Source organism: Mustelus asterias, chromosome 2, assembly GCF_964213995.1.
Source record: "Mustelus asterias chromosome 2, sMusAst1.hap1.1, whole genome shotgun sequence".
Taxonomy (NCBI): Eukaryota; Metazoa; Chordata; class Chondrichthyes; order Carcharhiniformes; family Triakidae; genus Mustelus; species Mustelus asterias.
In genome coordinates, this window is record NC_135802.1 from 16,424,926 (window position 1) to 16,451,979 (window position 27,054).

The following is a 27,054-nucleotide window of genomic DNA, read 5'->3' on the forward strand; positions in this document are numbered from 1 at the left end:
CTCTGTGTGAAAAACTTCCCCTGCACATCTCCTTTAAAGTTTCCCCCTCTCACCTTGAACCTGTGCCCACTTGCAATTGACGCTTCCACCCTGGGAAAAAGTCTCTTGACTACCCACCCTGTCTATGCCTCTCATAATTTTGTAGGCCTCTATCAGATCTCCCTTCAGCCTCCATCTTTCCAGTGAAAACAATCCTAGTTTATTCAACCTGTTCTCATAGCCAACACCCTCAACACCAGGCAACATTGTGGTGAACCTTCTTTGCACCCTCTCCAAAGCTTCCACGTCCTTCTGATTGTGAGGTGACCAGAACTGCACGCAATACTCCAAATGTGGCCACATCAAGATTTTATATAGCTGCAACATTATTTCCCAACTCCTGTACTCAATGCCCCGGCTGATGAAGGCACGCATCCCATTTGCCTTCTTAATCACCTTGGCCACTTTTAGGGAACTGTGGACCTGCATGCCCTGATCCCTCTGTATCTTAATGTTCCTAAGGGTTCTGCCATTTACAATATAATTCATACCTAAATTTGATCCTGCAAAATGCATCACCTCGCATTTATCCGGATTAAACTCCACCTGCCATTTTTGTGCCCAAGTCTCCAATCTATCCATATCCTGTTGTATCCTCTGACAATCCTCGGCACTATCCGCAACTCCGCCAATCTTTGTGTCAGCCGCAAACTTACTAATCAGCCCGCTCATATTTTCCTCCAGATCATTTACATATACTACAAACAACAGTGTCTGTGTGGGTTTCCTCCGGGTGCTCCGGTTTCCTCCCACAGTCCAAAGATGTGCAGGTTAGGTTGATTGACCACACTAAATTCTCCCTCAGTGTACCTGAACAGGCGCCAGTGTGTGGTGACTAGGGGACTTTCACAGTAACTTCATTGCATTGTTAATATAAGCCTGCTTGTGACTAATAAATAAACTTTACTTTTATGAGACTCCTTCTTTACAAAGGAAACAGGCCCTGGACACTACTTTCTCTATCTTCAGAGTCATGGCAAGTTGTGCACTTCTTCTACAGAACGCCCACCATAATGGATACACAGGACATTTACATTTGTAAAACAGTCATGGCAATAACTGACTTGGGTGGGTTATCAAGTGGTATCACTGGTCTCGCAGGAAAATCTCACACTTGTATTCCTGAGACTTGGCTGACCTGAAAATTGAACTCGTTTTTAGCCAATCAGAAGCTGGTTTTAAATGACATGTTTCTCACCTTCAAAACTTGTGATAAGATTTGAGAGGATCAGAAAAATAGATAAATATTCCAACTCTAAAAAGAACATTTTGATCTCTACTAAGAAAAAGCAAAGTTTAAGTATTGGAAATAATAACGGTCTTAATTTCCACAACCAATGCCACTGGAGCTTCACTATTTTATTTAAGTTTTAGATTTTAGTGAAATAAATTGTGATTTGTTCCTACCTTGCACAAGAATCTTTCCAAGGGTACTGGCATTTCCTGCAGCACTGGCTGCATAACACATATACTGCCCTGAATCGGCAGCAGTGAGAGTATCCAGGATCAGCGTGCAAGAGCCATCTTCATCCTCTATTATAATGTGGTGTGGGTCAACCTCCACGGACTTGCCATCTAGTGTCACACATAAATATGGGATTTTCAAAAATGTTCAGGTTAATCAACAATAATGTTTTACGAAGTTATCACTCGAAATGATACAGGTATCCATTTTCTAACACAAGAAAATTATGTTGATTTCGACATTTAGTTAAAGTACTGGAGACAGTATTGAAAGATTTACAAGCATGATACTAGAATTGAAAGAATGCAACAAGGAAATATTGAGCAGGGCAAAGTTTAAAAAATGAGGGGTCTCCTATTTAAGATCAGAGATGAGAAAAAAACATTATCTCAGATGGTTGTGAATCTTTGGAAGTTTCTTCCCTAGAGGTGGAGGCAGGGTCAATTAATATTTTTAAAGAAAAGAAAGATAGCTTCTAGACTAGTAAGGGAGTCAAAGATTATTGGGATAGGGCAGGTTGTGGATTGAGGCAACCATCAGTCATGATCTTAATGAATAGTGGAGCAAGCTTGAGGGGCTGAATGGCCCTCTCCTGCTCTTCATTCTTATGTAGGCTGCGGCATTTTTCTCCAAAAAAAAAGGACTAAGAGGAGGCCCAAAATTATGGAAGGGTTCAATAGGTTGGCATGGAATAGTATTGTGAATGAATCAAAAAAAATGGGCATACATATAAGGTAACGGCTAATTGAAAAAAATAAAGAGTTTAAGAGAAATCTCTTAAAAAGAGCAATAAGTATATGAAACTCACTGGAGTAATTGAAGCAGGTACCAAGGATTTGAGGGGAGGAACGATGCATACATGGAGGAGAAGGGAGTGGAGATATATGGGGCAGGGCAATAGCTAACTAAAAAAAGAATATCATAAAAACAGTTGGATTGAATATTGTTTCCTTGCTGTAAATTTTACATGAGGGCAAACTGATCAAATTGTACTGAAATTTGAGGTAGATTCAACCTGTGAAAATGCTTTGAAATGAAATGTAACCAACGCCGCAGTTCTCGGAAAAGAAGCTAAGTGCTGCTGCCTGTGGGAAAATCAGAGTGTGTCCTGCTGGGGCTGGCACCAATAAAGAGGTCAAATTCAATGGATACAAATGGGCCAGCGTTGCCTCCACGGGATCATGCTGATTTCCCGACTCCTCAGGTGCCTGATTCATTCGGGGATCAGCTGTGACCCTGTGATGAGCACGAATTCCATTTAACGCTCCCCGCAGCACGGCCTGCCATTGCAGGCAAGATGATGGCTGGAAGGAAGGCAGCCCCAAGGTTCTTGGTCGGGAATTTGAACTGGATGCTGGATGCAGTGCACTCCTCACCTGTGTGGGCCGAAGACCTCCAGTCAGCATCCTCAACCTAGCCTGGGATGTGGTGGGGGAGGCAGTAAGCTACAGTAGTCTGACCAGGAGTACTGCCTTGCAGTGTTGCAAGAAGATAAATCACCTCCTTAGAGCTGGAAGGGTAAGTACCCACCTGTTTGTCCCTGGCACCACTCCTGACCCTGACCTCTGGCATCTGTTACTCCTCCTACATGCCACCTTGCAGCCACCCAACACCCAGCAACCAGCACAAACCCCAGAGCCCCCCACCCAGCTACTTCAAAACAACTTTTACGCTGAGCGCTGTGCCCACACATGACACCTAAGAACATAAGAAATAGGAGCAGGAGTAGGCCATCTAGCCCCTCGAGCCTGCCCCGCCATTCAATAAGATCATGGCTGATCTGACGTGGATCAGTACCACTTACCCGCCTGATCCCCATAACCCTTAATTCCCTTACCGATCAGGAATCCATCCATCCGCGCTTTAAACATATTCAGCGAGGTAGCCTCCACCACCTCAGTGGGCAGAGAATTCCAGAGATTCACCACTCTCTGGGAGAAGAAGTTCCTCCTCAACTCTGTCTTAAACCGACCCCCCTTTATTTTGAGGCTGTGTCCTCTAGTTTTAACTTCCTTACTAAGTGGAAAGAATCTCTCCGCCTCCACCCTATCCAGCCCCCGCATTATCTTATAAGTCTCCATAAGATCCCCCCTCATCCTTCTAAACTCCAACGAGTACAAACCCAATCTCCTCAGCCTCTCCTCATAATCCAAACCCCTCATCTCCGGTATCAACCTGGTGAACCTTCTCTGCACTCCCTCCAATGCCAATATATCCTTCCTCATATAAGGGGACCAATACTGCACACAGTATTCCAGCTGCGGCCTCACCAATGCCCTGTACAGGTGCATCAAGACATCCCTGCTTTTATATTCTATCCCCCTCGCAATATAGGCCAACATCCCATTTGCCTTCTTGATCACCTGTTGTACCTGCAGACTGGGCTTTTGCGTCTCATGCACAAGGATCCCCAGGTCCCTTTGCACGGTAGCATGTTTTAATTGACACCTGATGGAAATCCCCCCATAGCTGCCAAATGAGCACCTGAAATGTTATCTTTATGTCCCACAGGAGAAGCTCAACCATAACAGGAGGGAGCTGGCCAAGACTGGGAGAATGCCAGTGGGTACTGATCCTCTTCAAGGAGAGAGCGATGGAGCTTGTGGGGGAGTCGGCATGCAGGGGAAGTGAGACTACACTGTTCCAAGTTCAACCAGAAGTCAAAGGCCATGAGAACACCAGTCTCCCCCTAGGGTGGGGCGGGGTGGAGGGGTGGGGGTCGCGATGTCCAGGGATGGTGGGGTGAGCGACAGATCTCCCAGTGCATTGTCTACACTTACACAGTATACTTTGAGATCGGGACGCCTGCACATGGTGCCCCTAGAACTCAGCCGCCAGCTTCCCAGTGTGAACAGGCTCTTCCCACTCCCCCTGCTGGCGAGAATGTTTTCCTTAAGTGCCATACAATTACGTCTGGGAAAAAATGGGCGCGATTCTCTCCCGTTTTTGCGCTCATTCAGCAGTTAGAATTTTTTGGTAAGATCGCCCCCCCCCCCCCCTAGTCTTCTATAAAATGAAGCTTGCACCTTTATTAATGCCATGAATGCTATAGGGGAAATAATATAAGTTTTGATTGAGTTTCTGATGAAAACTTGACTGGAATCTTGTGCTCTCGGTGGTGAGCTTGGAAAATATAAGGTATGTCCTTAGGCAGGATGGCAAGAATACCGCACTGATGGTGAACCTTGTCTTCTTCTTGTCTCAATTAGGTTCTGGGCAGGAAGGCCCATGGTCAATCTTCCTGCCCTGCAGGAGGCCCCTAGGTGACCAATTAATAGCCACATAAGGGCCTCATCCTGCCTCCACTATTAACTGGTATTAACCAGCTGTAGGCAGGCCTACTGCTATGTGTGTGTACAACCTATGTAACCTGCAACCTGCAAAACACCCCCCCCCCACGCACTGCATTACTTACCTGTAGCCTGGATCACTCTGCAATCCTGGGACTCCGATGCCTGTCCTTCCGGCAGAAGCTAAGGCCTCCCAGTGGTGCTGATCAGCACAACAGTTGTGGGCCTCAGCTTGGCCATCAGCATTTGATAGGTGAGTCATCTGCCCCCAGGATCTTAATTTCAGGGGATAGGCCACCACTAGTATGCCAGTGTCTGAGTGGCATGTGGTTTCGCAGACCTTCACAAAAAGAGGCAGTACGAGTCTGATTCTTGCCAGCTCTCCACCTGGCAGGCGAGACCCCTGATGCCTCAACAAGATTCCGCTTCATATGTGTGTGATGATTTGACGGAACATGCTCATTGGATACCTTCCATGAAAACGTGCAAAGCATAAAACTAAGGGCCTCAGATCTACTGTTCCATTCTGGGTTGTTTGAAATTTTGGCTCATTTCAAGTTTAATTAGCTTATTTTCAATAAACAGGAAACAAATATATTTAAAATTTCTCACACAAATAATTAAGGGTGAAGAATGATCTTTTGGCCATCTGGTGATTTGTTTACTTAGCTCATCAAACTGTCATGAAGCAGAGCTATATGGTCAATGTGCTCTGCCAAAAAGCCATGTTGAGAATTTGGATCAATGCATTATCATCTCAACAACTATCCCAGATGTTTTCAACTCATTCAAGATAGGAATTTTCCAGCCTCTGTTGCTTAGTTTACTTCTTGAAAGGTTCTCTTAAAAGACAAATGTGGACAACAACATTGACTGTAAGGTATCTTTTGCTTGATTGAAAGTAAGTTATGGTGACATTTTTAAAAAATTACCTTTATACCATGTGATAACTGGCTTGGGATTTCCGATAACCAGACACGCCAGTTTCACTGTTTGTCCCATTTCAGCTGTACAATCTGCTAGTTTCTCCACAAATTCGGGGGGATCTAATTCAGAAAACATATTCACTTAGTTAATACAGTCTGCTTTATCTGTCATGTTTTCTCATTGAAATTTCTCCCTCGTTTCCATTTAGGTATAAGATAACCAAATATAAAGTGGAACATAAAAAGAAAATGATTCTGCTACGCTTCCAAGATTTGCAGGTTTTAAAAATTTACTGGCTACCAAGGTCCTAAGAATTCCTTTCAGGCAGAAGCCACAAGATAACCCATAAATAAAATGTTTGCAATCTCATTCTATTATGATATGAAGGTTGAAAGTTCAGAATATCAAAAAATCTCACTGTTACAGTTGAGGGGCTTATCTGAAGTTGGAATAATTTTGGGGCGGCCCAGTGGCACAGTGGTTAGAAATAAGAATTAGGAGCAGGAGTAGGCCATCTGGCCCCTTGAGCCTGCTCCGCCATTCAATAAGATAATGGCTGATCTTTTCGTGGACTCAGCTCCACTTGCCTCAGAGTGCCAGGAACCTGGGTTCGATTCCTGGCTTGGGTCACTGTCTGTGCGGAGTCTGCAAGTTCTCCTCCTGTCTGCGTGGGTTTCCTCTGGGTGCTCTGGTTTCCTCCCACAGTCCGAAAGACGTGCTGGTTAGGTGGATTGGCCCTGCTAGATTCTCCCTCAATGTACCTGAACAGGTGCCAGATTATGGCAACTAGGGGATTTTCACAGTAACGTCATTGCAGTGCTAATGTAAGTCTACTTGTGACACTAATAAAATAAACCTAAACTAAAAAACTTAAAACTAATCCAGTGTAGAGTTTCATTTATATCTTCATGAGAAGACTTTGGAGTGTTTTACGCATTTAAATATATCCCATGCCTCAGAAATTATACTGATGCATTGAAAATTTGGCCAGAATGGGACAGATTATAGAAATGTTTTGTTTAAAGCTTTGGGAGCTGAAAAGCTATTTAATTTCTTTATATAAGGCCTATAGATTTAGGGCAGGAGTTTCAGAGCTTAATGACTTGGAAAGTTAAGGCATTGCCACCAATGGTGAAGTAATTAAAATCAGGGATGTTTAAACATTCAGAAATGCAAGAACAGAGAGATCTTGGAGAGTTGTAGGAGGTTGGACAGAGGGAGGGGCAAGGTCATGGAGAAATTCAAAACAAGAACCAGAATTTTAAAAATGAGGCATTTTTGACAGGGCAGCAAAAAAGGGGTAATGGGTAAATGGGACGGTGTGAGTTAGAACATGTATAGCACAATTTTGACAGATACTTACTCCAGGCAGGTAGACTGAAGCGCTGTTGTATGCCACTAATGTCCTTTACCCATGAAATCTTTATGTTGACAGTTCGTGCCTGGAGCGTGTATTTACGCACTGAATCTTCTCGTTCATGCCAGATTTCAAAGGATCGTTCATCACCTTCCACAAAGTCATTCACGTCGATATTAGTGAGCTACATCAAGAAAATAAAACAGCAAAATTCTGCACAATGAATTTGTTAAAATATTTCTCAATTCAGATGACCCATCTTCAAGTCTTATAAACAAGTAGACAAAGGCCGGAATTCTCCAGCTGTTCATGCCAGCGGGATTCTCTGGTCCTGCTGACAGCACAAGCCTGTCCGCGGGTTTCCTAACAGCATGGGGTGGCTTCAATGGGAATTCCCATTGACAGCGGCGGGACCAGTGAATCCCACTGCCAATGAATGGCACGCCGACTCCCATCGTTGGGAGGCAGGAGAATCCCACCCCAGGTATACATCTCTATGAAAAGCTCTCTGTCTCAAACAAAAGCAGTAGATTTGCCCTCGGAATGTAGCCTTCACATCCACCCTGGACCTGTCTGAAAATTTACACGGGCAAGGATGTGGGGCCGGTTCCCACCTGCTCTGTGGCCTACTGATGTTCTAACGTGATCAATTAATGTCCATCCCCAGCATCTGTGGACTAATAGGTTTTGATTCAGAATGTTAATGTTTGTTTCTCCTAAGAGGTTGACAATACTTGTCTATTTCAAGCATTTTAGATTTAGTTTTAAGAATATAACAATCTTTTCACAACCTTATCTGTAAAAATGTTTTATCTTCATGCTAATAAAACCAATTATCTTGGAAGTATCTTAGCCTTAAGTGGTTCTAATCACTCCTACCATAACAAGAATAAGAAAGAAACCCTAGCCATCTAAATCTCTCTGATATATCTTACTCAATATACTTGGCATGTTGGAACAACTGTCGGTTTGTCAGATTGGCCAGGTTTTTGGCAGAGGTTTGTCACACTGGTATGACAGGTATTACAATTTGCCTCGGAGTGTCTGGTTGGGAGTGGAATTCAACTATGTTGCCTGACCTGATCATAATCCAATGACTGCTGCTGGAAAGTATTCTTGTGCAGAAATGAGGAAAGGATTTGGCTTGGATATACCATTTCCAATGGGTGGAATTTTACACTCCCTGCCAGGAGCGGGCTGTGTAAAATTGTGGGCCATAGTAGCTGTGCCATATCACTTCCTACCTACCATTGCTGGTATTTTAGCATTCTTAGGCTGTGGACTCTGTCCTTGGCCAATTGAGGCCCTTTCATGGATAATTAGTGACCTCTTAAGAACCTTCTTTAACTGAAGCTAGTATTTTACTGGTAGATGCCTGGGTGAGGTCACTGGTTAAGGGGGAGGCAGTGGGTCAAACAGCCTCCTATTTGAGCTGTGCCCAATGAAGAACACCCCCTCATCCCCAGAACCTGGCTCACCAAGGTAGAAGCCCTCCCAACCCCCACCCTGCAGAACCTCGACTCCCAACTCTCTTGCTGGGGCCTATCAGTCTGGCCCTGACAAAACCCCAGATTGATCCATGGCTCCTTGGCATAGAGGTCACATACAGGGTCAGCAGTGGCCACTTCTTCCTGTTGTGCTGTTCGAACTAGAGATATGTCAAAAATTTGATTGGCTGGCAGCTCTCAGAAGCGAGGCCTCTTTCAGATAAATGAAGCCCTGCTAATGTGTTTGGGCAACCTGCCAAACAGAAATGGGCTAACCCCAGGCTTTGAAGCTGAAGGGAGGTGGGGGAGGTGTGTGTGTATGGGCGCACTGGCTCCACTTAAAATACCCCCCAGCATATGTGAAAATGCTAAGGCTCACTCGCACAGTGGAACAGCTACACATGTAAATTACTGGAGGGTTTCTGTCACAATTGTACCCAATAAGATTCTACAATTTCATGAAGGAAAAACATAATCGACCCAACTTTTAGAATTAGGAATGATGCATGCTTTGGAAGAGATCAATTCAATTCAGTGTTTGATACAAAATATGCAACTAACCTTCATCAGATTTTTGAAGATGTAGCATTGTGAGTCTGTCCTGCTATCTCTTTTTTGTTTGCAGATCAGCAAATGATTTTTGAAGAGAAAAACAATGCGTTTGTGACCTTTCCATGACAGCCTTGCACCAGGAGCTCCCTCCCAAACAATGAAATGTCCCTAGAAAAAAGTGCAGTTATTTACTGTATTTCACACCAGTTTGTATTCTTTGTGGGAACAATAAAGTTAAATAAATGTTCAAATAGCACAATATTGTATGCACTCTTGTTCTTCAAATATATATATATTATCAGACAGAATTAGATTATATTCCTCTCTCCCAAAAATTACAAAGCACTAATGACCTCCACAAAGAAAGAGAAAAGCAGCAATGTTATGGAAACATCAATGCCTCCAAATTCTCATCCAAATCATGCACCGTCCTGACTTGGAGATATATGGTATGTTCCTTCATCGTTACTGGGTGATGAACCATAAATGTCCCACCTAAGGTCACTGGAGGAGTATCATAAAGATGCAATGGTTCAACAAGAATGCCCACCATTACCTCCTCAGGAAAACGAGAGATGGGCAATAAATGTGGCTGTGCCAAGGTAACACATGTCCTAATAATGTTTATTAAGTACAATGCCACGAAGTTTCATGCGGTCAGTACTTAACTTTGGTATCATACACTGATGATAGAGATTCTGTGGAGCTTAGAAGAATGAGCTGTGAGCTCATTGAACTATACAGGATTTTGAAAGGCCCTGATAGGGCAGACACTGAGCAGTTGTTTCTCTGGGCTGAGGAATCTAGAACATGGGGGCATATTCTCAGGATAAGGGGCAGATCATTTAGGGCTGAGATGAGGAGAAATTTCTTCACTTAAAGAGTTCTGAATCTTTGTTATTCCCTATTCTGGAGGGCTATGGGTGCTTACTTATTGAATATATTTAAGGCTGAGACAGACAGATTTTTGATTTCTCAGCGATCCATGGGGTATGGGGACTGGATGGGAAAGTGAAATATTATGAAGTTCGTCTTGACCCCAACAGTTTTTGATTCTAGTATTAGTGTGAATATAAGGAGTTTTTCTCCAAATGGGATTCTATTGACCCACTAAATGTTCCTAATTATTGGAGTGTTTGTTTTAAGCTGGGCGAATGCAGTTTTGTTATAGTGGAGTTGTCCCCTGGGGTTTTCAGAGTAGGGTTTGATTAGGTTGATTGACAAGAAGAAAATCATGAGTAGGTGGAGCTATGCTTACAGAGAGACAGGCAGGCAGTTGCCGTCTGAACTTGAATGGAGCAGCAGTTCTTCTCTCCGGAAATGGAAGTCTCAGACCTGCTAGAAAAGAGGTATCTCTCTCCAGAGGTCTGCAAAAGGCAAGAGGTGTTTTCTCCCTCTTTCTCTGGAGCCTGCTGTCTGAGAAGACAGGTGTCTCTCTGTACCTCTGTCCAGAGGTGTTAAAGACTGGAAGACTAGCAACTCACGTAAGCCTGTGTGTTTTTGCTAACTGATTCTGAGAGGAGTTTACGTCTATGATGAATATTGCTTAAATTGGAACTAATAGAGATAGCTAACAGTTAAGAATTATTCCTTGTCATGTTTAAGTATTTAAATCGGTAAAAGTTATGCTAATTCTGTTTGTTATAGTTAAACTGTATTGTTAAACAAAGTTTGTTTTAATATAAACTTGCTGCATACTCAGTATGTGAGCTTCTGGTTGTAGATAATTCAGTATCGTTAAGCAAAGCTGGCTTATAAACACAACCTTCACCAGAAGCATGATATAAATACAATTGTTAAAGGCACTGTATCGTCACAACATCATCGTCATTTTCTGGTTTGTTAATCACCTCATGTATATATTTCTGAATGGATACTGGTTATTCTTATTGCTTGAATGTACCAGTTATCTATTGTCTGTTTGGATCAGTGCAGAGCTCTTTGTATCATCCTTTGCCCTCACGCACTGCCACTGCCAATGGCTCTTTCTGACACGTGCTTTGTAGAATTGATGAAAAGCTGAGCATTTCTTTGGTGGATGCAGAAGTCCACAACTTGCTTGATGTTCTTGTGCGCGTGCCAACAATTGGAGTCATGCTTAGGACCTGTAAGTTTTGTTGAACTGTGAGGATCAATTTGTACTTAGCTTTTTCTCTGCATCTTTTGGGGATCCTTTAGGTCTTCTTTTGTTAATCCTGATGTGTTCAGCCTGTGTGGACCTTCATTCCCAATTTTTCCCCCCTGTATTCTTTCATGGGATGTGGGCATCACAGGTAAGGCCAACATTTGTTGTCTAACCCTCATTGTCCTTGAACTGAGTGGCTTGCTAGGCCATTTCAGAGTTAGCCACGTTGCTGTTTGGATCTGGAGTCTCATGTGGGCTAGACCGGGTAAGGACAGCAGGTTTCCTTCCATAAAGGACATTAGTGAACCAGATAGGTTTTTATGACAATCGACAATGGCTTCATGGCCATCATCAGACTTTTAATTCCAGATTTTTATTTAATTCATATTCCACCATTTGCCGTGGTGGGATTTGATTCCATATGCCCACAGCATTAACCTGATCGTTTGGATTACTCGTTCAAAGACAATACCACTACACTACTGCCTCCCCACACTTGAGATACCTCAATCAAGAAACCATTACTTTGTATGCTGTTTAAACCTTTTGAATTTGGACAGTAGGTCAAGCACCATCCCAATTCAAACTGGGGAATTCTGTGGACATTCTGACAATATCCCTCTGACCCTTCTTATTCTGTAGTACCTGGGATGAGTGTCACTGTGGATGCTTTAGTGCACTTTTTCGAAGCTCCATCACAAAGGCAAGATGTAACGGGAATATACCACTAAGTAATGGCATTGTTGGTTTTTACTCAATTTATTGTTCAGCAACTCTCAAAGTTGCCCGTTATAATCGCAATCTTCTCTGGTCTGATTTTTATGACGGTTTTTTTTTTCGTTTGAGTCTCCCTTGTTCGTTATTGATTTGGTCGAAGCCCTGATCACCTGCCTTTCCTGGCTGAGCTAACGTGGTGTTGGTCCTCTCAACACGCTACCCACTCACAGGACTGGCAGGCTATGCACTGCAAACTCATCATGTGGGGTACATCTGCTTACCAGCTTTTTATTTGAGCACTGGCCTGGTGCTGTGTCTCCAAAGTTTTTCTTTGCATCAGCATGCTGTGTTTTCAACTCCCTGATGCCACGACTTTGTCGTGGTCTGATCAAAACATTGTAGGATGTCTCACGCAAATGGCATGATCTAAGGCTGTTCACTATGTTATATCTGTACTTAATCGTGCTCCACTTGTGTCACCCCCACTGATCACCATGTCGTGCTATTGCAATGATATAATACAATGGGTTTATTTACTGTTCATTTCTCTTCTCGTGATGTCATGCTGATTTCCCTTAAAGGAAAACAACAGCTCGCACTAAGTGAACAGAATTAAAAATGGCCCTAATGAATTTTTGACCACTGTAACTTTATATTTACTTCAGTTAATCCAAAATTAAAGTTCTAAACTATGGACACGATTTTCCCGGCCCGCTGCGCTGCTCAAGTAGCAGGCTGGGAAATACTGGTGGGAGGGCTGAAATGGGAATTGACTTTCCCAGGCCATTTGTTACGGTGTTTTACGGCTGTTTCCTGGCGTGAGGCTGATTACAATATGGAAATCATCGTTTGACTGTCATTAGTGAGCCTGGGACGGTAGCATTACCAGGTCACTGGACACCGAGCAATGCTAAGGGGTTGGGGCCTGAGGGGGCAGGGGCAGGCCGACTGGTGGTGGGACCGCTGGTGCGCACTCTGCACAGCGATCAGTGAGGGAGGGAGGGGACAATCTGGGCTGGCCATGGGAGTGGGGGGAGCATCCGGGGAAGTCATCGGGAGGCTGGCGATGGTGGAGCCAGTGCGCATGCGCAGTGGGCCGCTCAGCATGCTGATGCTGGCCTCTCGGGCGGGATTAGCCCACCCCCACTACCAATGTGAATCCCCCAGCGGGCCCTGTGAAGCACGGACTGCCAGAAATTCAACCAACTAAGTTCACCCGAATAATGGGTGGGAAAATCTCCCGTTTTCCTGTCTGTTGGGCACTTCGTTTTTATTTTGGTAAATCTCCCCCTATATTCTCAACATAAATACAAGAATGTAATAATATAGAACTTTTAAAGATACAGAACCAATGTGACATCTTAATTGCCTAAACATATAAGGTGGACTGAAGTATCCTCGTGGTTATAGACTAACAACCCAGTGGTCAAGAATTCAAATCCCATGATGACAAGCTATGAAACTAATTCAAAATATTTGGTAAGTTATGGGCTGGGAAATGATCATGAACTCTGCTAACTGTAGTAAAAATAGAAGAGTTACTAACATCCTTCCGTGAATGAGCTATCACCCCGCAAAGGCTAATTTACATACAACTCCAGTTTCACAACATGTAGATTGATTCTTAATGCTCTCAGAGTATAGGAAAAGCAGTAGACGATTCAGTGCCTTGAGCCTGTTCCTAAAGACAATTAGGGTTGAGTGATAAATATTGTCATCAGTGTCACCCAGATCCGTACAATATTGAAAAAAAACTCAAAGGTTGCAATCAGTGTATTAATGTTGGCACTGTATGATATATGTACATGGCTTTGTTTAGTTAAGTAACGAAAAGATACTTGGACAAATACCTGTCTGATGGGGTCACCAAGAGATTCCAAAGTACCTGGATAGTTTTCAATCATTGAAACGTGCAGGTTGTTGTCAGCACGCTTGGGAAGAGCAGACACTATAGCATATGCTTCCTCTAAAAGAGCACAGTTTTTACTGTTTCTTGCTTTGTTCCGAATTAGCTCCTGAAAAGGACACATACATTCATAATTCATTTTACAGCCTTATAAAAAATTCAAACAAAACTGAAAAAACACAACTGGTAAGCTGGCTACTGTTGCTAATCAAAACAATTCACATGACCATGATCTTGGCAAATTTCTGTAAAGTTTTGAATCCAAAATTATGGGATTTATTAAGGCATACATGATTGGAAAGTTTGGTTGTCTATTGTCATCTGAATTCTAATAATCTCAGCACTAATTTATGCTGAGTGCTTTTTTATTTCAAGAACTCCATTACAAACAAACTAATGAATTAAAAAAAGTTCAACGATAACAATTAATCTTTTGCTTAGTCTTAGATGACTGGGTGAATTTTCAGGAAGACTACTGGTAATTTTTGTATTAAAACTCTAGATAATCCATGACTTACCTTGAGAAAATTCTGATATTTTAATAGTCTATTGGGAGGTTTTTCTAAGTAAGCATGTATAGGTAACACCGGGGGTTCTGATGGGTCGTGTGTTGATAACACTTCATCTGTGTATTTCTGGGAACAAGGTATTAGCTATTGTTAGAAAACAAAGTTCATTTTTGAAGAATGTAATAAATGACAACATAATCATCTTTCCTTTATTAGCAATGACAGGAAAGATCATGAGCACAACATTCATTCCAATGCTTAAAGCATCTGACCATAAAATTGTTTTTAAATAAAACCAGACTGATTATCAGTTCAGGACTTTATAAAAGTACCTTTCTAACATTGATCACAGTATTAATGCAGAATGGTCAATGAAGAGCTATATTCAATTATGGATTTTAATTTGGAGTTCATTTACAATGCATTCCTAAAACATCTTAACAGGAAAGCTTTCATTACAATGCAAAACAATTTTTTTTACACATTTGTGGGATGTGAGGATAGCTGCCAAGGCCAGTATTTATTGTCCATCTATAATTTTCCTTGAGAAGCTGGAAGTGAGCTGACTTCTGTAGTTATACACCCAATGCTGTTCAGACAGGAGAATGTAAACAGTTTGAAAGGAATTCAACCTGAATATCTCCCATATGTGATCTTCAAAGCACAAAAAAAGTTATTTAAATTTAATCAGTAGTCTATTGTCATAAAACGCCGAGTTGTTGTTGAGAACCAGGATCACCAACAAAAATTGGCCTTAGCCTGGCAACCTTCCTCAGGTTGACTTCTGTAGAAAATGGGAAATTTAAACCGATGTGCAGGGTTTGTTCAAAGTTGGTTAAAACATATTTGGGGGGATTCACCACTGTTGCCAGATAGCCAGTGGGAATGCCAGTGCCCCACTAAATGGGGCATTGGCCAAAAATTTGGATTCCCACCAGGTGTGAGGGCTGCCGGGATTCACTTGACCTGCCGGCCCCAATTAGGTTCCTGCCTGTAGCGGGCGGCAACTCCATAATATGCAAACCGCTAACTGTAATGAAAAAAAAATGATGGCCCATTCACTGGCCCTTCCGCCATTCACCCACCTCTCCAACGGGAAATGCATCAGGCGGGCTTTGGTGTTGGTGATTATCAGCGTGGGCCTGGTGTGCTGGACCCCAAGGGTCCAGGAGAGCACCTCCAACCACTCAGCAAGAGGGACATCCTCCGCCCAACCACTCAAATAATGGGTCACCAACCCACACTATGCAGTGAGAAGCTAATCTAACCAGCCCACCATCCAGCCCCCCAGTCCCCATTCAGCTTCAGACCCCCCACTCAGCTCTTCTCAGACCCTGTCCCCCCTCAAACCGCTCCCATCAGCCCCCCACTCAGCACTCCTCCCGTGTCAGATTCCAGCTCAGGCCCCCCTTCAGGCCATGCACCTTGGCAGTACCAATGGTGCACTGCCCACAGGCACTGATACCCTGGCCTGGCACTTTGGGCCCCAAGAGTAGACAAGGAGGTAAAACCAGTGGCCATTTGCCCCCCTGCAGCTGCCAGGCTGCAATGGAGGGTCCCACAATGGTCCTGGGGGTTGGGTGGCTCCGGCTGGGTTTTCAGAAGACCTGCATGGTGATTTCAGGCAGCTCAGTGAGCAAGCTCTTCATTCCTGTCTGTCTGCTGTGAAAATTACTTTAAACACAGCAGCACTCCATTCTGCAGCAGGGATTTCCCTTTCTCTCTGTCTTCTGACAGAGAGGAGATATCAATTTCACTGGGTGGGCGGGTCCCTTCTCCACAGCTGTGCACTCAGCCCCAGTGTATTCACACAGATTTTATTCAAATTCTGAGCATGCTGAAATCTTTGAAATCCTCTCTATTTCATTGGAAACCTTTGATCTCTGTCAACTTCAAGATGTATTGCTTTGCAATCGGCTTCAATTGACAACTGAGTGGATTTCTACTCAACTTCCAGTCAGCTGTGTTCGTTTACATTTCCCTTCACGCTTGAAAGCATCTCAACACCTCCAGTGTTCCTAACCGCAATGTTTACATAGACCCTAAGCCTGATTGATAGCTGTGATTTCTCCAATGGGAATAAGTGGTCTGCAAAAAAAAAGTGTTGGAAATACTCAGCAGTTACGGCAACTGGAAATAGAAACTGAATTAATGTTTTGAGTTGAATATAACCACATTCTGAAGTCATACGGAACTCAAATCGTTAACTCGCTTCTCTTCACAGATGCTGCCAGACTTGATGAAAAGTGTTGGCACTTCCTGCATTTAATTTCAAATTTTCAGCATCCACACTATTTTGCTTTTATTTTATGCTTTATTTTGTATTTGGCATTGTTTCACCCGGGTTAAGGACACGATGCAGACAGTCAAAGCGGAAATGTGTTTCAACCTTCTACTTTGTCAACTTGCTAAATATTTTTGTTTATGTCAAAGAACCTTTGGGAAACATGGGTCAATTGAAATTTGTATCAAAACTACATATCAGTCCCACATGATTTTGTACAAACGCAATAACTATTGGATAATTCAAGCACTGGTTTTGTTCTTTTGCCTTGTACATAGTCCTAATAAAAAAGGATACTGAACATGAGCAACTTAAATTTAAAAATAAAGATGGAAACCATTCTCTAAGTTGAACTAGCTTTGGGGTCTCAGTGATTACAATATTTATATATTAAGCAGAAACAATACCATCATTCATAAGAACATAAGAACTAGGAGCAGGAATAGGCCATCTAACTCCTCGAGCCTGTTCCGCCAATCAATAAGACCATGGCTGATCTTTTCATGGACTCACCTCCACTTACCCGTTCACTCACCATAATTCTTAATTCCTTTAATGTTCAAAAATCTATCTATCTTTGCCTTAAAAATTCATAAGAGGTAACCTCAAATGCTTTACTGGGCAGGGAATTCTACAGATTCACAATCCTTTGGGTGAAGAAGTTCTTCCTCAACTCAGTCCTAAATCTGGTCCCCCTTATTTTGAGGCTATGCCCCCTAGTTCTAGTTTCACCCACCAGTGAAAACAACCTCCCTGCTTCTATCTTATCTATTCCCATCATAATCTTTTGTGTCCATAAGATTCCACCCTCATTCTTCTGAATTCCAATGAGTATAGTCCCAGCCTACTCAGTCTCTCTTCATAAGCCAACCCTCTCAATTCTGGAATCAACCTAGTTAATTTCCTCTGCACCCCTCTAGGGCCAGTATAGCCTTTCTCAAGTAAGGAGACCAAAACTGTACACAGTACTCCAGGTGTGGTCTCACCAGCATCTTATACAGCTGCAACATAACCTCCCTGTTTTTAAACTCCATCCGTCTAGTAATGAAGGAAAAAATTCCATTTGCCTTCTTAATTACCTGCTGCACATGTAAATCAACTTTTTGCGATTCATGCACAAGGACACCCAGGTCCCTCTGCACAGCAGCATGCTGCAATTCTTTACCATTTAAATAATAGTCCATTTTGCTGTTATTCCTACCAAAATGGATGATCTCACATTTAGCAACATTGTATTCCATCTGCCAGACCCTTGCCCACTCACTTAAACTATCTATATCCCTTTGCGGACTTTCAGTGTCCTCTGCACACTTTGCTCTACCACACATCTTAGTGTCACCTGCGAACTTGGACACACTACACTCGGTCCCCAACTCCAAATCATCTATGTAAATTGTAAACAATTATGGTTCCAACACTGATCTCTGAGACACATCACTAGTCATTGATCGCCAACCAGAAAAACACCCATTTACTCCCACTCTTTGCTTTCTGTTAGTTAACCAATTCTCCAATACATTACCCGTAACACCGTACACCTTTATCTTATGCAGCAGTCTTGCACCTTGTCGAATGCCTTCCGGAAATACAGATACACCACATCCACTGGTTTCCCATTTTCCACCGCGCTCATAATGTCCTCAAAGAATTCCAGTAAATTAGTTAAACATGACCTGCCTTTCATGAACCCATGCTGCATCTTCCCAATGGGACAATTTCTATCCAGGTGTCTAGATTTCTGATTCAATTGATTTTACTCTTTGGTTGAATCCATATAAATCTGTGTCCTAATTTATTCTGAATTTTATAAATAACTTTACTGCTTGTATTTGAAAGTTTCATTGAAAATATAATTAGATATTGGTTTAAATACTTCGGCAGCATCACTCATGAGCGTTTTACTTACAATTTCTTAAAGTAGCACTTACATTAAAAAAGTCTTGGACAGCTGGGTTAGTGATATGAGATTCAGACTGTACCCTTCCAACAAGGTATTGCATGTATTTATCAAATCCATCTCTGTTCTTGATGAAGCATAATGCAATATCATCATCTGTCTGACATTTCATAAGGTCGTTCAGGAAGGTGCTGAAATAAAGTGAAACATGGTTAACTTATGTAATGTTTTAGTTTTTCAGCCTTTTCCTCAAGTCCTTAAACATTAGCATTATGTAACTTTTCTCTGCAGGCTTGTGGCTGGATTCACACTTTGTGCCGGGGACATTGCAGATGGAGAATACGGACAACTGCTCATGTTGCCGAGGGTAGACACCTCCAACAGGTTAAAGGGCTGAACAGCCAGGGACATTAACAAAACTCTATAGGTTCCAAAGTAGGTTTGTAAATCCAATCTGTGAAAGAGCTTGTGTTCGGAAGCACATAAAGTGAGAATGAGGAAGGTCAAGTGTTGATTAACTTTGTTTCTCTTCTCTCTGAAAAGTTAGAAAGTTAGGCTAAGGAACTAGGAATTTAAAAATTTAGATATTATTTTGAAAAATTAAGTAAAGCATTTCAAATCACCTCATTATATTTAAGGAACATAGAAAAAAAGTGAAAGTTTTATTATCTAATAGATAAAGGAATGACAGCTCTGGTCCCTGAAAGCTGTATCCTGTTCCACAAACATTCAATCCCTTCACCACCAGTGAACAGTAGCAGCCGTGTGCACAAGATGCACTGCAGAAACTCATCACAGTTCCTGAGGCAGCATCTTCCAAACCCACAGTCACTATCATCTCGAAGGACAAGAGCAGCACACACATGGGAACACGACAAACTAGAGGTTTCCCTCCAAGTTACTCATCATCTTGACTTGGAAATATATTGCTGTTCCTTCACTTTCACTTGAATTCTCTCCTTAACTGCATTTTGGCGTGCCTACACCTCAGGGACTTCAGCAGTTCAAGAAGGCAGCTCACCACCACCTTCTGAAGAGCAACTAGGGATGGGCAATAAATTCCATCAATGCCCACATCCCATAAATGAACTTTACAAAAGTGGAACGCAAAGTTATTTTCTGTGTCCTGGGTAACCATACATCCAGGAGATGGTGTCAGCTGCAGCAGCTCAAGCTCAGGGTATTGGCTCACCACCACTATCTCAAGGGCAATTGTAGATGGGCAATAAATGCTGGCTTAGCCAGCAACGCCCATATCCTATAAATGAAAAAATTAAAAATAGGTGCCTTCACTGTGGGGCATCTGCGTGCTTGAGACCTTTGTGGATAGCACTTTTATAGATCTGACTACTTGCTGCTTAAGGGTATGCAGGGAGAGAGGAAATGGGTAGCTGGCAGGCATTCGAGGACCAAGTAGGTAGCAAAGGAGTTTCCTTAGTGCATCTCACTCTGCAACCAATATTCCATTCTGAATACTGATGAAAGAGATGGCTCACCTTGGGAGTGCAACCAGAGTTGGTGGGAGCCTGGAACTCACTGTCTGAAAGGGTGGTGGAGGCAGAGACCCCCATAACATTTAAGAAGTATTTGGATGTGCACTTGCAACGCCAAGACATACAAGGCTATGGGCCAAGTGTTGGAATATGGGATTAGAATATTTAGGTGGTTTGTCTTTGACCAGCGCAGACGTGATGGGCCATAGGGCTTTTTTCTGTTCTGTTTACCTCTATGACTCTAAAAGATTCATGAGAATGGTTTCAGGGATGAGGTTACATATAAAGATGGGAAAAGTTGGGATTGTTCTCCTTGGAGAAGAGATCAAGAGGAGAACTGATCATGTATTCAAAACAATTAGGAGACTTGGCAGAGTGGATGGGAACAAATTGTTCCCATTGGTGGAAGGATCGAGAACCAGAGGTTTGATTTGATTTGATTTGGTTTATTATTGTCACTTGTATTGGCATACAGTGAAAAGTATGATGGCCAGGTAATTGGCAAAAGAAGCAATGGTGACATGAAGAGTAACGTTTCCACACCTTGAATGGTTTAGAGCTGCAATGCACTGCTTATGATTGTGGTGGAGTCAGAATTAATTAAGGTTTTCAAAAGGAATTACATTATTAGCTGAAAAGAAAAATTTGCAGGGCTATGGGGCAAAGGCAGGAAAGTGACACTAGGTGAATTGCTCCTTCAGTGAGTCAGCACACAAATGGTGGGCTGAATTGCCTCCTTTTGCACTGTAATCATTCTATGATTCTAAGCCTGAGGAGTGCTGAGTTAATAATGATCTACTTCCTTCCCCAGTAGAGGCAGAGGTATAAGTGACCACTGGTTTTGGAGTCTTATGATTCAGAATAATGGATAATTGACTGAAAAGGAGGATGCTGAAAGAACATCACACCTACTTGAAGGGTCTAAGGTCAGGCTGCAGAAGAATGGCAAATGAAGGCTCTGACTTTGGATTTCACAGGGCTTTCAGGATTTGCCAGCTGCCATTTTGTTGATCAGACGTTGGTTCCAGATTTAATTGCAATGATGATGGTTAAACCTGCAAGAGGCTGCCTTTTCTTAGCAGTACATTAAAAGCATTTAGCTTTTTTACACCCAGACCATCATGTTAATGACAGGTTGGAGGTGACACCAGGCAGCCCAGTCATTTTTAACCTTTTCAGCTGATGCAAGCAACAGATCTGCCTTCTATTACATTCCAGATTAATCCTAGTGAATGGAGGCACACGTTTCATTTTTTCAGAACCTTAATAATGTTTACCTTTCTAAGATCAATTTTTTAGATTGTCCATTTTCAAAATAATTTCATAATAATTTGCTTGAGCACTTCTGTATTACAAACCTGAGGTGGAAATCAGCAATTTCATTAATATTTTGGAAAATCGTTTCTTTGCTATTAGCGACTGAGGGTGGTATGTGGGGATCTGTTTCGGTATGTTTGACATAATGGTCGACAAAGAACCGTAAATCTCTCGCGAACTCTTTTTCAGTTGCAATCAGGTCCTGCACGAGGAGGCTGTAATCAGATAAATCACAATATACTGTTAGAAAAAACTTCTCTGGATAATACATTTTAATTATAATAAAATATTGATTCCACAAATGTTTTGCATGATTAAAGTAATGTTTCAGTTAAATAACATGTAAATCAGGAAAACCATTATGCCAGAGTAAGCCAATCTTATTTCATGAAACTAAGTTAACTTGAAAATCCTTTTCTTAACAAGTATCTGAGTTTCTCATTTTTAGAAAAAGAAGAGAATAGAAATGGAACTTAAGTCCACTCACTATAATTTTCTCCTGTACTCCTCTTCCGATTCAATCTCCCCGGAGATTTCAGGGCTTTCCTGCGCAACTTCAGCTGAGAACTATAACACATGAGAAATAAACCCTGTTTAATGTACTCAGTGTATAACAAACCAGCTTCATAAACGGTGCAAAGTACAGAATGAGAGATACTGAGAATTGGCAAACACCCAGTTTGGCTAAACAGTTCATTATTACCATCTGAATAGTCAATTGAAGCGACCTATGAAAGTATAAGTATGTTCTCTTTCCTTTTTGACGGTAATTTTCCTTCAAGTGCCTTGCAAATAGTTTTGCTATCACAACAATTAAAAACAGATAATACCTAACTAAAATGGGGAGTGATTCCAAGGCAATCTAAGCATTTCAGTGGCATTATTAATTGCAAGATCAAAGCAGTTTATAATTGTTATCTGAATGCTCTAGTAGAGTAGATCAAAATTTTAAATGTACTTTCTGACAGCCATTGTTGAGATTGATACATATTGTTTGCACATCATGTTGTGATTTTAATAGCCACTTCATTTTTGATATTTGTGTTGGCAGTACACAGATTCAGTGTGCTCTGTCTTTGACATGTAATGAAGCTCACATAAGAGTGTTACCAATTATGGTATTATCATTTCAGGTCTATTGATAAATACAAGTGTACGGGTACAGTGTTTGTGAGAGCCCTAGTGGGCAGCATACCTGGGAACCCATGGTATACATACCACTGAAGCCTGGAAGATTGAAACTGCCAGGACTAATGTGAGTAGATTTCTCTGCTCCCACAGAGGGGGGGGGGTGAATAAAAAATTTAAAAATACAACAATTTTGCCAGGGCTAGGAAACAGATAATAAGGATATAACAGCAAATTCCTGAAATTGCAAGTTCATTATTTGTCATTTTTCAACAGTAAGAAGTCTCACAACACCAGGTTAAAGTCCAACAGGTTTATTTGGTAGTACGAGCTTTTGGAGTGCCCTCGACGTAGCCGGAGAGACTCTCACACAGGGTCCTATTGCCTGATACAATGGGACGGCTGGGTGTGTTGGCCTTGTGTATCTTCGGGAGGCAGTAGAGATCTCCAATGCGGGAGTACGTGGGATGAGAGCACGGAGGGTGCTCTGAAGGTCCGGATCAAAGGTCTTGATCAATCTGTTGAGTTGATGGGTGTGTTCTTTGGTCGGATCTGCGGGTAACTGTCTGTAGTGTTCCTCGTTGTTCAGTTGTCGGTACGCTTCTTTGTAGTAATCCGTTCTATTCAGTATGACGACGGTGGACCCTCCTTTATCTGCTGGTTTGATGACAATGTTGCGGTTGGTCTTGAGAGCGTGGATGGCGTTGCGTTGCGCTTGGGTGACGTTTGGGGCTGTCTTGTGAGCGCGGCTGATGAATCTGGCATTGACGCACCCTCTGACAGCTTGGCATACATGTCGAGTCGAAGACAGCTGCCTTCGGGAGGGGCTAATTCGACTCACCGGCTACGTCGAGGGCATCCTGAAACCCATCGTACAAAGAACCCCCAGCTTCTGTCATGACACTACAGACTTCTTACAGATACTCAGCACACATGGAGCAGTTGAACCAGGAACATTCCTCGTCACAAGGGATGTCTCGGCACTCTACACCAGCGTCCCCCACGACGATGGCATTACTGCAACTGCCTCAGTAGTCAACGCCGACAATTGCCAATCTCCAGCTTCATCCTGGACCACAACGTCTTCACCTTCAACAACCAGTTCTTCATCCAGACACACGGAGCAGGCATGGGGACCAAATTCGCACCTCAATATGCCAATATCTTCATGCACAGGTTCGAACAAGACTTCTTCACCGCACAGGACCTTCAACAGATGCTATACACTAGATACATCGATGACATTTTCTTCCTTTGGACTCACGGCGAACAATCGCTGAAACAACTACATGATGACATCAACAAGTTCCATCCCACCATCAGACTCATCATGGACTACTCTTCAGAATCGGTTGCATTCTTGGACACACACATCTCCATCAAGGTTGGTCACCTCAGTACTTCACTGACTCGCAAGCCCACGGATAACCTCATGATGCTCCACTTCTCCAGCTTCCACCCTAAACATGTTAAAGAAGCCATCCCCGATGGACAAGCCCTCCACATACTCAGATGAGGAGGAAAGCAACAGACACCTACAGTCACTGAAAGACGCCCTTGTAAGAACAGGATATGACGCTCGGCTTATTGATCGACAGTTCCAACGCCCCACAGCGGAAAACCTCACCGACCTCCTCAGAAGACAAACGGACAGAGTATTCTTCATCGTCCAGTACTTCCCCGGAGTAGAGAAGATACGACATCTTCTCTGGAGCCTTCAACATGTCATCGATGAAGATGAACATCTCGCCAAGCCTTCCCCACACCCCCACTACTTGCCTTCAAGCAACCGTGCAACCTCAAACAGACCACTGTTCGCAGCAAACTACCCAGCCTTCAGGAGAACAGTGACCACGACGCCACACAACCCTGCCACAGCAACCTCTGCAAGACGTGCCAGATAATTGACACGGATGCCATCATCTCACATGAGAACACCATCCAACAGGTACATGGTACATACTCTTGCGACCCTGTCTACCTGATACGCTGCAGAAAAGGATGCCCCGAGGCATGGTACATTGGCAAGACCGTGCAAACGCTACGACAACAGATGAATAGACACCGCTCGACAATCACCAGGCAGGAGTGTTCCCTTCCTGTCGGGGAACACTTCAGCCGTCAAGGGCATTCAGCCTCTGATCTTTGGGTAAGCGTTCTCCAAGGCAGCCTTCAAGACACACGACAACGCAGAATCGTTGAGCAGAAACTGATAGCCAAGTTCCGCACACATGAGGACGGCCTCAACTGGGATCTTGGGTTCATGTCACACTACCTGTAACCCCCACGACTTGCCTGGGCTTGCAAAACCTCACTAACTGTCCTGGCTGGAGACAATACACATCTCTTTAACCTGTGCTTAACCCTCTCTCCACTCACATTGTCTGCACCTGTAAAGACTTGATTACCTGTAAAGACTCGCATTCCAACCATTATCTTGTAATTGAGTCTGTGTCTATATATGCCGTGTTTGTGAACCCAATCCTCTATTAACCTGATGAAGGGGCAGCTCCGAAAGCTCGTGCTACCAAATAAACCTGTTGGACTTTAACCTGGTGTTGTGAGACTTCTAACTGTGCCTACCTCCAGTCCAACGCCAGCATCTCCACATCATTTCTAAACAGCAACATCAAGGCTAATGTCTTTCTGTGCAACAGAACTTTACTTCTTAATGTTTCCATATCTATGTGTGCTGAACTGATGCTTAACTTGAGTTGTGAAGTTTACCTTTAATCTTTTGTCCAGGTAGGCAGGAGATACCCAACCTTGTCTGGCAGGTGTGAGTTTAGTAGGCTTGGTCCTAACCAGCCATTTCAGTGGATGTGCAGAGTCAAGAACCTCCACATATTGCCGCTCTTTAAGGTGAATAGACTCTTTCTCAGTTGGTAGCGGGTTGTAATCTGCTGTAGCCACGTAAATGTCAAAAACCTGCCATAAGAAAATAGAATTAGGATGAATTTTTAACTGATATTCAATAAGACAATCTGCTTATTTTCCTTACAGTTTCGTCCTCTTTGTACTATATTGAAATAAAATGCCGTGGTCTTCAGTTTAATAGCCAGCCGGATCAGCAGTGCCAGTGGGCAGAAGCACAAGTAAATGGTGCCTGGCAGTTCTAGGTTTTTGGGCTTGGAGTCACGATTGTAATGATAGAGGTCGGGTGGAGGTGGGCATGAATGATGCACTGTGGCTGGGATGAGGAGAGGTAGGGGTCTCTCAGCAATCAGGTGAAGGGGTTTGGTCTCACTACATCGTGGATGAGGGAGTTAATGTGGTGATTAACATAGAAACATAGAATCTGGAAGAAGGAGTAGGCTATTCGACCCTTCGAGCCTGCTCCACCATTCATTTTGATCATGTTGATCATCGAATTCAATATCCTGATCCCCTCTTCCCCCCCATATCCTTTGATCCCTTTAGCCCCAAGAGCTATATCTAATTTCTTCTTGAAATCACACAAGGTTTTGGCCTCAACTACTTTCTGTGGTAGTGAATTCCACACATTCACCACCCTCTGGGTGAAGAAATTTCTGCTCACCTCAGTTCTAAAAGGGTTTACCCCTTATCTCAAACTATGAACCCTTCACCATTGGGACATTCTTTCTAAATCTATCCTGTCTAACCCTGTTAGAATTTTATAGGTTTCCATGAGATTCCCTCTCACTCTTCTAAACTCCAGTGAATATAATCCTAACCGACTTAGCCTCTCTTCACATGGCAGACCTGCCATCCCAAGAATCAGCCTGGTCAACCTTTGCTGTACTATATAGCATGGACATCCTTCCTCAGATAAGGACACCAAAACTGCACACAATACCCCAGGTGTGCCCTCAGCAATGCCCTATATAATTGCAGCAAAACACCCCTATCCTCAAATCCTTGCATTATGAAGGCCAACATACCATCTGGCTTCTTTACTGCCTGCTGTATCTGCATGCTTACTTTCAGCGACTGATGCACGAGGATTCCAAGATCTCGTTGAGTCATCCACCTCCCATTCAAGTCATAATCTGTCTTATTATTATTGCTACCAAAGTGGATAACCTCACATTTATCCACATTATATTTTGTCTGCCATGCACATGCCCACACGCTCAGCCTGTCCAAATCACGCTGGAACATCTCTGCATCCTCCTCACAGCTCACCCTCCCACCCAACTTTATATCATCTGCAAATTTGGAGATAATATATTCAGTTCCATCTTCCAAATCATGAATATATAATGTGAACAGTTGGGATCCTAGCACAGATCCCTGCGGAACCCCACTAGTCACTGGCTGCCAATCAGAAAAAGACCCATTTATGCCAACTTTTTGCTTCCTATCTGCTAGCCAGATTTCTATCCATCTCAAGACATTACCTGCAATCCCACTTTACATAGTAGTCTGTTATGTGACATCTTGTCGAAAGCCTTCTGAAAGTCTAAATAAACCACATCCACTGGTTCTCCTTGTCAACTCTACGAGTTACACGCTCAAAAAATTCCAATAGATTTTCAAGCATGATTTCCCTTTTGTAAATCCATGCTGACTTTGTCTGATTATACCACTGCCTTCCAAA

The 27,054-nt window shown here is 42.9% G+C and overlaps 1 protein-coding gene across 29 annotated transcripts in view; it reads right to left on the minus strand.

Moving 5' to 3' along the window:
- The window catches only part of obscnb (obscurin, cytoskeletal calmodulin and titin-interacting RhoGEF b), a 614,792-nt gene that overhangs the window by 148,985 nt on the left and 438,753 nt on the right, over nucleotides 1-27,054 (minus strand). For all 29 annotated transcript variants that reach the window (XM_078231785.1, XM_078231777.1, XM_078231827.1 and 26 more), the window contains 10 exons: nucleotides 25,221-25,421; nucleotides 21,853-21,932; nucleotides 21,407-21,580; nucleotides 18,587-18,746; nucleotides 14,384-14,500; nucleotides 13,810-13,974; nucleotides 9,127-9,285; nucleotides 7,085-7,262; nucleotides 5,727-5,840; nucleotides 1,447-1,614 (listed from right to left, as the gene is read on the minus strand). In XM_078231785.1, the coding sequence (XP_078087911.1) occupies nucleotides 1,447-1,614; nucleotides 5,727-5,840; nucleotides 7,085-7,262; nucleotides 9,127-9,285; nucleotides 13,810-13,974; nucleotides 14,384-14,500; nucleotides 18,587-18,746; nucleotides 21,407-21,580; nucleotides 21,853-21,932; nucleotides 25,221-25,421 (1,516 nt within the window). The remainder of the gene's footprint in view (nucleotides 1-1,446; nucleotides 1,615-5,726; nucleotides 5,841-7,084; nucleotides 7,263-9,126; nucleotides 9,286-13,809; nucleotides 13,975-14,383; nucleotides 14,501-18,586; nucleotides 18,747-21,406; nucleotides 21,581-21,852; nucleotides 21,933-25,220; nucleotides 25,422-27,054) is intronic.